This window comes from Schistocerca nitens, chromosome 4 (assembly GCF_023898315.1).
Source record: "Schistocerca nitens isolate TAMUIC-IGC-003100 chromosome 4, iqSchNite1.1, whole genome shotgun sequence".
In the NCBI taxonomy this organism is placed as follows: Eukaryota; Metazoa; Arthropoda; class Insecta; order Orthoptera; family Acrididae; genus Schistocerca; species Schistocerca nitens.
In genome coordinates, this window is record NC_064617.1 from 701696817 (window position 1) to 701710333 (window position 13517).

Consider the following 13517-nt stretch of genomic DNA (forward strand, 5'->3'; position numbering starts at 1 on the left):
CTTGTTCCTTTAAACCACCTTGTTTCAGCCCTACATTTCCAATTACTTATTTTTTCCTTTCTTTCCCTACTCATCTGTTATTTTTAAGTCACTCTATGTACAGTAACTCACTATCTACCCTTTTCTTCTCCAGCCACCTTTGCAAAACATTCTCTCAAGAAGAACCACAGATATTGTCTATACTAAAACCTTCATGTGTACATAACTTTTGCCTATTCTTTTTGGAAAAAGACACACTACTTCAATTGTGTTGACCAACAGTACAAGACTGGGCAGACAATATCCTTGCCTCTTCACTTCCCAGGTGAAGAATTAATTCTGGTCACCATAAAATTACTTAAGTGTTTCAACTGCCAGATTAGTGGTGGAGTACATCCCTCGAGAGACTGACAGCCAGTCATGCCATACGACTATATTATTTTTAGTGTTTGTGTGTTTCATAGCTTCTTATGGTCAACAGACCAACTAACACTAGAAAGGCAGAAGGGATCATGATCCCTGTCATACATTTTTCGTCAATATCCTACCGTAAATTTTTACTTCACTCATGATATCATAACTTTTCCTAATTTTTTCTCCTCTGTATGAAGACTTGTTGTTATTATTATTATTATTATTATTATTATTATTACAAACTCTTCACTTTTTTGGGCATAAATTATGATAAATTTGCAACTATCAGAGGAAATAATGCTTTGGGAGGTGCAGTCTGCATGAACGTAATGAAATCTTTTTGACATTGCTTCCTGATGTTTCCTAACTGTAAGAAAATTTCATCAAGATACTAAAGCTGATCTTTAGCACGAACAGCTACTTTGCTTTTATATTCCACAAGCCACTTACGGCATGTAATGGAGATTACATCACATACCATTTCTTTGTCCTCCCAGTTCACAAATGGTGCACAGAAAGTAAACTATCAGGTAACCTCTGTATAATATCAAGTTGTTCCAATTTGATCACAGTGGTAGGTAATACAGTGCTTAACACATCTTGCAATGTGTGCTCTTACAATATTATGAAAAGGATTGCTGTTCTTTACCATATAGTGGAGATGCTATTTGCAGATAGACACAATAAAAAGAATGTCAAACAAAAGCTTTTGGCCAAACAGGCCTTCATCAGAGTAGATGACACACACACACACACACACACACACACACACACACACACACACACACACACACACACACGAGAACTGGTTGAACAAAGGTTGTGTAAACGGTGTCAGTCCTTCACAGAACATGACTGAATAAAATCTTCAGTTTTCAACCCACAGCAACTGAGTTACAATTTTCAAGCTTTTGGAAGCTGTCACCACCATATTCTTCAGCAGCTAAAATACTGACAGGCGGGAATGGAAAGGAGAACAGACCGCTATTCCCCACATATCAATAGTATGCGAGTTACAGGAAGCACAAGAATTATGATTGAGCTGATGTAACTTTAAAACTGTGAGGATTTGATTTAGTAAATTATTACCTTCTTGGATAAATTACATTCCTTTACAACCTTTCCAAGAATTTTAGCCAGAGATCTCCCTTTTCCTAGAACTGGTCTTATATGGCCATTCAACTTCAAATTACTACCACTATACATTTGCAATTGGTCACTAATGGCAGAGTGAAACAATAATAGCACTTCTGCATATTTATATGAAATACATTATATTTGTTTATGTTGATGATCAGCTGTCATTCAGTACACCAAACATCAATTCTCTTCAGGTCTCTCTGCATTTCCCTGAAACTTCCCTGCAGTTGTGACTTCCCCACATGGATCATCATTGTCCATAAACAGTCCCATGAAGTTATTGCTAATACAGATAAAAAAAATTCATAAACTGTAATGGTTTTACAATTCTTTGAGGTGTGCCCGAAGTTACTTTCACATCTGACAATTTCTCCCCATTTATAACAACATACTGACCTATATTTGCCATAAAGTCTTTCAGTATTCTTTTATTTTATTAACTAGTCAAGTTTAGCAAAATATATCAATACTCTTTGAATGCCCAGGAACACAGTATTAACACTTGCTGCTTCTGTATCTCATGAACAAACATAGCATGCTAAGTTCATATATGATCACCACTTGCAAAACCAATACCTGCAGACTCTTTATTAATAAATAGAGCAGAAAATAATTTTTTCAGAGGGATACTCCACAAAAGCTACAAAATAAGTCATACTAATATGCTTCATACACAAGGTGTACTTTGCAGAGACTGGTGACTTTTTACGTCTGTGGTACTGATACACTACTCAAGAATTTTTTGCATCTATTTCGGGGATGTAAGTCATTCTGCATTCTAACACAGGTAATACAGCAGCGAAGACTGCTAAAATGATAAAGTACTCACATTTCTTTCTCCAGCAATGCTTGAATTACTTTGCTCCCTTTGGCCATTGTTTGATCTTGTTTGTTACACAACACTAGGAATGGTGTTACATTTGATTTGATACTCGGTTCGGACAACAAGGTGTACAAGTATCTGAAACAAAACATATTATTAATACATAATGTTTATGCACAGAATATCATTCATAGACATGCTAAGCAGATCTTTCTACCATTTAGTTGATAAAATATTCCACAAATTATTTTTGTTGCAACGGAAACCATAGCCAATATAAATTTTTCGAATGATAACAGTATGTTGTACTGGCTAACATTGGTTAAATAAAAAAAATCATTTTATTTTGTGATCATCACTACTACACAGTTTTGGGTGTTTAGCCATTTTTACTTTGTTATTTTACATCACTGTTATTCAGGATACACTTGGTGTCACATTTTAATTTTAGATTCTGGCCAACTCGTGGAACAATGTGTGATGAACGTTCAAATTGTAACCCAAGTATGTCCATTTCACAAATTATACTATACTCACATGAAAAATCAGTACACAGCCTAAACTGAACAGTAGTCATGATCATGAAATAAAATTAAGAAACTGCTGAACCAAAAGAGTGAAGCACCCAGAAGACATGGTCAGATGTCAATGTAACTTCATATATGTACACCATCAGCAGCTATGTAAATCATTACAGTTGTAATTCCACAACTGCTAGAGTGCATCAGTGTTGTTCATGTTCAGTGTTGTTACCCGGCCTGGTATGGTACACAAGCAGCGTGATAGGATTAGGTGTTGACTGTACACTGAAGAACATGGAAATGCCACGTACTCATATGCGACAGCATTTTCTGCATCTGACAGAGTCTGAAAGTGGCCTCATTATCAGTCTACAATTGGTCAACTAGTAATATCATGAAACATCCAGAATTTTGGGGCTTTTAGGTGTGACAGTGGCTTATGTTGAACTCTACGGGAATGTTAGGGCAAGCATGCTCCTCAGTGTCGGGGTCGATCACATCTGATCACCACAAGGGATAATTGCCATATTGTGCACCAAGCACACTGTAACTTCTACTCATTTTCTCCTGTCATCTGTGAACAAGAAATGAACTCCTTGCAGCAGCCTGTGTCACCCGGCACCACTGGTTAGTGACTAGCAGATGACTGCATTTGGAGTGGTGCTATGGCTGGGAAGCTATGACTGCTGGTGAATAGTGTTGCTGTGTTTTTGGATACGAATCACAGCTCTACATCACAACTGATGGTTTGGTCGGTTGGTTTAAAAGAGGAGGGGGGGGGGGACCAAACTGCAAGGTCATCGGTCCCTTTTTCCCGGCGGTAAAATAATTACACAAAGGGAAGAAAAAAGAAAGGAGACCTACAGCACAATAACAGGAGAAGGAAGAACCAGAAGAACGACAAAAGGACAACCACCACTACCATGGACAAAACAGGAAAAGAAAACCACAGAGGGGCAAGAAACAGGTAGAAGAGGTAAAAACAAGAAAGCAGATGACCGTGGCTGGCCAACTACGAGAATAAAAAGAAAAAGCCAGCCACTCTGCGACACATTAAAATATCCACCCTAAAAGCATTAGATTGGAGAACACAAAGGGACAAAGGACATGCGCTCAAACTTATATAGAATGATAAAACCCACTGTTGTGTATAAAACGTAAAACTAAATTAGCCGATGAGGCGTTGTCAGCTAAAATTAATGGCAACGAGTCCAGTAACTGGAGAGTCCGTCGCAGGGCAGCCAAAGGACAGCTCACCAAGATATGGGCCACTGTCAGCCAGGCACCACACCAACATAGAGGTGGGTCATCACGGAGCAGGAGGTAGCCGTGTGTCACCCAAGCGTGGCCAATGCGGAGCCAGTAGAGAACCACACAGTCCCTGCGAGAGGCCAGCATGGAGGACTGCCACACATTCGTAGTCTCCTTAATGGCATGCAGTTTGTTGTGTGTCCTGAGGTTATGCCATTTCATCTCCTAAAGCTGCAAAACCTTGCAGCAGAGTACTGAACGCAGGTCAGTTGTAGAGAAGCCGATCTCCATAAGCTGACTCTGCGTAGCCTGTTTGGCCAGCCTGTTAGCAAGTACATTGCCTATGATTCCGACGTGACCTGGGCTCCAGACAAACACCACAGAATGAATGAACCATTCCAGGGCATAGAGGGACTCCTGGATGGTTGCTACCAAAGGATGATGAGGGTAGCACTGGTCGATAGCTTGTAAGCTGCTCAAGGAGTCAATACACAGAAGAAATGACTCCCCAGGGCATGACCAGATGTGCTCAAGAGCACGAGACATAGCCACCAGCTTGGCAGTGAAAACACTGCAGCCATCGGGCAAGGAATGCTGTTCAATATGTCCTCCATGGACAAACGTGAAGCCGACATGAGCATCAGCCATCGAGCTGTTGGTGTAATCCACTTCATGGCCTCAGACATGTCAAGAACCGAGAGGAAGTGACAGCGGAGATCTGCAGGATTAACTTCAGTCCTTAGGACCATGTGAAAGGTCCAGGCGAAGTCGCGGGCTAGGGGTACACCATGGAGGTGTACGTGAATGGACCTCAAGTATATGTGGTAAAGGCAAGGACTCCTGTTTGGGAATGAAGAGATTGAACATGAACTGCAATTGGAAGCCCTGACCAGGGCCACCGATGCGGGAAATGAACCACCATGGGTGGGAAAAGGAGACAGTGATTTGGATGTGCAACATAACTGGCCAGCAGTTGTGCATGCCTAACCTGCAATGGAGGGACTCCAGCCTCCACAAGGACGCTGGTCACCGGACTTGTCCTAAAAGCTCCTGTCGCTAGGTAAACACCACAGTGGTGCACTGGGCCGAGTAAACGCAACGCTGAGGGCACCGCCGAACCACAAACCAGACTCCCATAGTCAAGGCGGGATTGAACAAGGGCTCTGTAGAGCTGCAGCTGCGTAGAGCAATCTGCACCCCAGTTGGTGTTGCTCAGGCAGCAGAGGGCCTTGAGGTGCTGCCAGCACTTACACTTAAGCTGCTGAAGATGAGGAAACCTAGTTAATCAGACATCGAAAACGAGTCCCAAGAATTGATATGTCTCCACTACAGTGAGTGGATCATTATTAAAGTAAAGTTCTGGATAAATGGTACGATGGCAACAGAAGAGCATAACACACGACCCTGCGGCCAAAAACTAGAAACCGTGGGCTAGAGCCCATGACTGCACCTTGTGGATGGCTCCCTGTATGCCCCGCTCAGCAACACCAGTACTGGTGGAGCTGTACGAAGTGCAGAAGTCGTCTGCATATAGAGAAGGTGAGACGGACAGCTCTACATCTGCTGCTAGACCGTTAATGGCCACTAATAATAGAGAGGCACTCAATACAGAGCCCTACGGGACCCCATTCTCCTGGATATGAGCGGAACTATGGGAGGCACCAACTTGGACATGGTAGGTATGAAGTGACAGGAAATTTGGATAAAAATTGGGAGCGGGCCTCGGAGACCCCACCCATATAATGTGGCAAAGATATGATGTCGCCAGGTCATGTCATATGCTTTTCGTAAATCAAAAAGACTGCAACCAGGTGTTGGTGTCCGGAAAAGGCCGTTCGGATTGCAGACTCGAGGGAAACAAGATTATCCTTGGTAGGCCGATACTGGCGGAAGCCGCACTGACATGGAGCCAGCAGGCCATGTGACTCCAGGACCCAACCCAACTGCTGACACACCATACATTCCAGCAGCTTACAAAGAATGTTGGTGAGGCTGATGGGCCGACAGCTATCCATACCAAGTGGATTTTTACCAGGTTTGAGCACCGGAATGATGGAGCTCTCCTGCCATTGCAGTGGAAAGATGCCATCGCACCAGATTTGGTTGAAGATGTCGCTTGTAGTCAGATAAGAGATGTTTAATGATCTGACTGGATCCGATCTGGCCCAGGAGCTGTGTCGGGGCAATGTGCAAGGGCACTGAGGAGCTCCCACTCTGTAAGTGGGGTGTTATAGGATTCACTGTGGCATGTAGTGAACGAGAGGACTTTCCCTTGCAGCCGCCGTTTGAGAGTATGAAAGGCGGGAGGGTAATTCTCTGATGTAGAGGCTCGAGAATAGTGCTCAGCAAAGTGCTCCACAATTGCATTTGTGTCGGTAGATAACACGCCATTTATATTAACACCGGGAACACCTGTTGGAGTGTGCAACCTGAAAACACGTTTGATCTTTACCCAGACTTAGGAAGGTGACATATGGCAGCCAATGGTCGAGACATATCTCTCCCAACACTCCTGCTTCCATCATTTGATAAGTTGGCGAATGCGGGCACAGAGCCGTTTAAAGGCTGTGAGGTGCTCCAGGGAAGGGTGCCACTTATGCCGCTGTAGAGCTCGCTGACGCTCCTTAACTGCTTCAGTGACTTCAACTTCCACCAAGGGAGTGCCTTTCGCAGAGGACACCCTAAAGATCGAGGGATCGTGTTTTCCGACACAGAAACGATTGTTGTAGTCGCCTGCTCAATCATCACATCGATGTTACCGTATGGGGGAGATTCAATGGTGACAGCAGATGTGAAAGTTTTCCAGTCCACCTTGTTTAAAGCCCATCTGGGCAGGCGTCCATGGGTCTGATGATGGGGCACTGACAGGAAGATGGGGAAGTGGCGAAATCTGTAAGGGGGGACACTAATACTCATTGATGTACTTTTTTAGACTAATATCAGTGTCCAATGAGAAGTTCAGGCAGGCAGGTGTTAAAGAGGTCCAAAACTCACAAGATTCTCACAACAGTAAATAATAATGTTACAATATTTAACCAAAATATTGGTGGATTAAAGGAAAAAGTAGATTCTCACAAAAGTAAAGTAAAAAATAATGTTACTATTTTTCACCAAAATATTTCGGCATTGAAGAATAAAGTAGATGAGCTCCTGGTTTGTTTAAATGACATTGAATCTGATAATGTAATAGATATACTATGCCTGTCTGATATGGAAAAGGTAAATATCAGTGGCTATAAACTAGCTGCACATATGAGTAGAGAGAATAAGGTGAGAGGAGGAGTTGCCATATATGTCAAAAGTTATCACTGTGTATAAAGCTTAGATACAAAAAAGTTTTGTCTACAGCAACATATAGAAGCATGTGCCTGTCAACTTAAACTGAAGGAGTGCTCTTTTATAATTGTAACAGTATACAGGTCCCCTTCAGGAAACTTACATTTATTCCTGGAAAACTTGGATGCCTTGTTGTGCTATCTGTCAGATAGGGGAGAGCAAATTATTACTTGTGGGGACTTCAATGTTGATTCACTGAAAGAGTGTAATAGGAAGTATGACCTGGAAGTCTTGCTCGGTTCTTTCAATTTGACATCTGTCATTAATGTTCCTACTCGGGTAGTAAAGGACAGCAGCACATTGATAGATAACACTTTTATAGACCAAGATAAGTTTAAAAACATAAATTCTTGTCCTGTTGAGAATGGCCTTTCTGATCATGGTGCTCAGCTAGTTACAGTATATGACACAGCTCCATTCAGTAATTCAAAACTACCCTCCAAAGTTGTGCGTTCAATTAATGACTCAACAATTAGAAACGTCGGGGAAAATCTTCAGCAGTTAGACTGGGATGAGGTGTACAAGGAACCCGATGCTAATTTAAAATATAACTTATTTCATGATACACTTGTAAGAGAATTTGAAAACTGTTTCCCCAAGAAAATAGTTAAATCTAATTATAAGAAACAATGCAAAAAACCTTGGCTTACTAAAAGAATAAAAAATATCTTGTAACCACAAAAGGGAACTGTATCTAACAAAAAGAAAGAGTAATGACCCAGAAACAGCCAAATATTATAAAAACTACTGTGCTACATTAAGAAAGGTTATTAAAAAGTCTAGAAGCATGTTCATCATGTCTGAGATTAATACCACTGATAAAAATCAAAACAATTTGGAATATTATTACAAGGGAGACAGGGCAACCAAGAGTACAGGATGACGGCATTACCATCAAAGCGAATGGAAACTTGACAAACAACAAGCCGGAAGTCGAAAACATTTTGAATAATCATTTTTTAAATGTTGTAGAGACAATAGGATCTAAATGTTCATAAGAAGAAGCAAGGCAGTTAATGGAAGAGGTCTTACCCACACAATTTGATACAATTGAAATTCCACCGACCTCTCTGTTATACTATCAAGATGAACACACACATTTCAAAAACGACACAACACATGTAAGTCACAGAGCAAGTAGACAAAATAAGACGTGTGTACATGGTAACATTCAAATCAGCACTGAGTCCAAGTCTAGCGGCCGCTGGATGGCTGGCCGCTTAGGCAGCGTGGCTGCTGCTTGGCTGGCAGACAGCGCCGCATGTAGAGGACGCGCGTAACTGCGCGGCGGCACTTTGAAAGATCGGCGAGTCACAATACTTTTCCCCCCTTTGAATTTTTTCACAGGTCTTGATGGAGGTGGCCTGTAGATTGCTAATGTCCATAGGTGTTGTTTGACTGACCGTGAAGTCTCGAGGAGGAGGCTTTCCATACGGACGGAAGTGTCCCCAGTGATAACGGGTCAAGATGACAGGAGACGTAGGGGTCGAATCTGCTGGGGCCCGTGCACCAATCTGCCCATTGCGGCAAGTCCGATTGTTACAACAGGAGACATGGGCGATGTGTCGGCGTCCGTAGGAGAAGGAGGCGAATAGAGTTGCTCCGACAGATGATGGTCCTCCGGTTCCTGCATGGGCACGTTTCCTGGTGGTGTCCGTTCTTATGCTGGCACTGAGATGATGAAGACAAGGCTGCATTGTGAGTAATGAGAGATGCCAAGATCCCGAGCGTCAGGTAGAGCCGAAGGTGGTGTAGCGGCATTCGGAACAGGCGTTGCCGGCACACGAGGCCGAAGCCGGTCCAAATGACGCACTGCAACACCCGTGTCCGTCTGGATTTCATACAGGCACCGGCCATGGTGTCGTAAGATGCGGCCAGTAGTCCACTTTGGCCACCTGCCAAATCCACGTACCCATACAAGGTCCCCGGCGGTGAACCGGCCAAGTGAAGGCACCCGCAGCCGTGAGGTGAAAGGCCGCAGAAGATGAAGTAGCGTGCGGGGCTGTCGGCCATGTAAGAGCTCAGCTGGGCTGTGGTCGCCCATGGGGGTGAAACGGTAAGAAGCCAGAAATTGGAGAAGCGCATCATTAACAGCAGAAGAAGTCACGAGTTTCCTCATCTGAGCCTTAAATGTGCGGAGCAGTCATTCACCCTCACTGTTTGATTGTGGATGGAACGGAGGGGCCGTGACATGCATGGTGCTGTGACGAGCACAAAAATCCGCAAATTCGGAAGAGGCAAATTGCGGACCATTATCAGTAACAAGAGTAGAGGGAAGGCCTTCCAAAGATAAAATGCGAGCTAGAGCACTTGTGGTTGCCGTGGTGGTAGGCGATGTGCAACGGACAATGAAAGGAAAGTTAGAGTAGGTGTCAATTACAAGTAGCCAATAAGTACCTAAAAAAGGTCCCGCGAAGTCAGCATAAATATGCTCCCAGGGCTTCTCAGGAGAAGGCCACGGTGACAAAGATGACTTCGGGGTGGCGGCCTGTGACGCACAAGGGCCACAGGCGGCAACCATGTGTGCGATTTCAGAGTCGATGCCAGGCCAGTACACATGACGGCGCGCCAGAGATTTTGTGCACGAGACACCCCAGTGTCCTTGGTGAAGGAGGCACAAGACCGAAGCACGCAAAGACGCAGGTACCATAACATGCGGCGAAGCATTGTTGGTGGAAAGGAGGATAACACCGTCCCTAACCATGAGGCGGCAGCACAAAGCGCAGTAGTTCCACAACGGATCAGAAGTCTTAGCAGACGGACGATCTGGCCAACTCTTCTGAATACAGTGTAAAACCTGGGAGAGGGTAGGGTCAGAACCCGTAGCAGCCGCCAGCCGGTCCCCGGTGATGGGGAACCCATCCACGACCCACTGCTCGGCAACATCCAGATGGAAACACAAAAGTTCGTCCCTATTGAATGCCAGATCAGGAAGGCGACACAGTGCATCAGCATTCGCATGTTGAGCCGTCTGCCAGAAATGAATCTCATAATTGAAACGAGACAAGTAAAGAGCCCAACGCTGGAGGCGGTGTGCAGCCTTGTCGGGAAGTGACATTGATGGATGAAACAAGGAAACAAGTGGTTTTTGGTCCGTAACAAGATGAAATTTGGATCCATAAAGAAAAGCACCAAACTTATGAAGAGCATAAATAATGGCCAAAGCTTCTTTTTCAATTTAAGAATATTTTACTTTGGGCATCCGTGAGCATTTTGGAGGCATAAGCAATGGGTTGTTCAGAACCGTCAGAAAAACGGTGCGCAAGGACTGCACCAACCCCGTATTGAGAGGCGTCCGTGGCAAGAACAAGATGTTGGCCAGGTCAATAAGTAGCCAGGCACGGGGCCTGTTTCAGCATAGTCTTCAATTTCTGGAAAGCTGCATCGCAGGACGCGGACCAGTGAAAGGGCACGTTTTTATGCAACAGGCGATGCAACGGCTGAGCCACCGAAGCCGCAGACGGTAAAAACCTGTGATAGTATGCTATTTTCCCCAAGAAGGCCTGCAGTTCCTTAACAGATGTAGAGCGAGGAAGGGCATCGACCACAGCGGCAGTTTGCTGAAGCAGACGAATACCATCCCGAGAGAGTTGGAACCCCAAGTACGTGATAGATGCCTGAAAAAAATTTTGAGTTCTGAAGGTTACACTTAAGACCGGCAGTCCGTAAGACATGAAAAAGTGTGCAGAGATTCTGAAGATGTTCTTCAGTGGAGGAGCCAGTGACAACAATGTCGTCCATGTAATTGATACACCCAGGGACAGCGAGCAATAATTGTTCCAAAAATCGCTGAAAGAGAGCAGGGGCGCTGGCAACCCCGAATGGCAATCGTTGGTATTGATAGAGGCCAAAAGGCTTGTTAAGGACCAGAAACTGCCAGGAAGCAGCGTCAAGAGGAAGTTGATGATAAGCTTCTAACAGGTCAATTTTAGAAAAATACTGGCCTCCAGCAAGTTTAGTGAACAATTCTTCAGGGCTTTGAAATCGCCACAGGGATGAATATCAGCATTGGGCTTAGCAACGACAACGACAGGAGAGGACCACTGACTTGAAGTGACAGGAAGCAAGACCCCTGAAGCAGTGAGACGATCCACCTCCCGTTTGACCCGATCATGAAGGGCCACAGGACTGGGCCGAGCCCAAAAAAACTTAGGCCGATCAATGGGTATGAGCGTGATATGAGCTTCAAAGTCATTTGCATGGAGAAAAAAGGGACGAAAATGTCGTCGACAAGGAATCCAATTGAGCATAAGGAATGGCATCAGAGACGATATTGACAGAGTCAGCTATGGAGAACCCAAAAACGTGAAAGGCATCGAAACCAAAAAGATTTTCCGCATTACTATGGTCGACCACAAATATGGTAACAGTGTGAATGACGGATTTGTAAGATCCGTCAGCATTAAATTGTCCCAAGAGAGAAATCTTCTGTTTATTGTACGTCCGTAATTGTCGAGTGACAGGTGATAGGATTGGAGAACCCAACTGAAGATACGTCTGAGAATTGATGATAGTGGCAGCAGACTTCCCTGAAAGGGAAGAAGTACCATTGACAGACAACACAGAAGCAGAATCAGCGTCACGGTCATGAACATCAGGTATGTGGTCGGATTTACAAATGGATGACCCTTCTTTTTGCAATTGTGACACATGGCCCAACGTTGGGGACAATCCTCCCGTGAATGTTTCGTAAAACACCGCAGGCATGAAGGAAGTTGCCGGGGGTTTTGCTGCAGTTTCTTAGAGGTTTGTTTATGGTTAGGCCGAGGCTGCACTTGGGAGCGTACTGCGGCCACGTCGGCCGGCGGGGACACGCCACATGCGTCATCAACAGCGCACAGAGGTTGCCTTTCCCCGACGTCATTCCACACCTCTATTTGTGCTCCAGCGGCGCGAGAAATTTCAAACGACTGCGCGATGGATAGAACTTCATCTAGAGTCGGATTTGCCAACTGAAGGGCACGTTGCCTAACTTCTTTGTCGGGCGCCGACCGGATAATAGCATCCTGTACCATGGAATCGGCGTCGGATTCTTTGTGAACTTCAGTAACAAATTGACACTTTCTACTGAGGAAGTGAAGTTCAGCAGCCCAAGCGCAATAAGATTGATTCGGTTGTTTTTGACAGCGATAAAAGGCAACACGAGAGGCTACCACATGCGTATGCTTTTGAAAATATATGGACAGAAGTGAGCACATGTCAGCAAAGGACAAAGACGCAGAATCTTTCAAAGGAGCCAATTGCGACAACAACCTATACATTTGAGGTGAAATCCCTGAAAGGAACAGAGACTTACATGTTTGTTGGTCCGTAACATGAAATGCCAAGAAGTGCTGTCAAAGACGTTTTTCGTAATCAGACCAGTCTTCTGCCGTCTTGTCGTAAGGAGGAAAAGGAGGTATAGACAACGACGAGAAACGCCCCGCATTGGATGCCGCGACGAAATCGCGTATCGCCGATGTGAGAAGCGTTTGCTGTTCAATGAGACCTTGCAATAGTTGGTCTAAAGTAGCCATGGAAACCTGTGGGTCAACGATGAAAAGGAAAAATCCACTACCTTGTCGCCAATTGTTATAACGTCAAATTGAACACATATATTTCAAAAACGACACAACACATGTAAGTCACAGAGCAAGTAGACAAAGTAAGACATGTGTACACAGTAACATTCAAATCAGCACCGAGTCCAAGTCTAGCGGCCACTGGCTGGCTGGCCGCCTAGGTGGCGCGGCTGCTGCATGGCTGGCAGACAGCGCCACATGTAGAGGACGTGCATAACTGCACAGCGGCACTTTGGAAGATCAGAGAGTCACAACACTCTCCTTCTGAAATTAGGAAGATAGTAAATTCTCTCAAGAATAAAAGCTCACATAGAATTGATGGCATTTCAAGCAGGATAATAAAAGCTTGTACCCAAGAGATACGTGGGATTCTTAGCCACATATGTAATAGCTCTCTGAAGCAGGGTATTTTCCCAGATAGATTGAAGTATGCCATTGTTAAACCACTGCATAAAAAAAGGGATACGTCTGATGTCAATAACCACCGCCCAA

General features: G+C 44.5%; 1 protein-coding gene across 1 annotated transcript in view; it reads right to left on the bottom strand.

Moving 5' to 3' along the window:
* The window catches only part of LOC126253122 (signal recognition particle receptor subunit beta), a 70310-nt gene that overhangs the window by 20544 nt on the left and 36249 nt on the right, over positions 1-13517 (bottom strand). The window contains exon 4 of the mRNA XM_049954247.1: positions 2363-2494. Within this exon, the coding sequence (XP_049810204.1) occupies positions 2363-2494 (132 nt within the window). The remainder of the gene's footprint in view (positions 1-2362; positions 2495-13517) is intronic.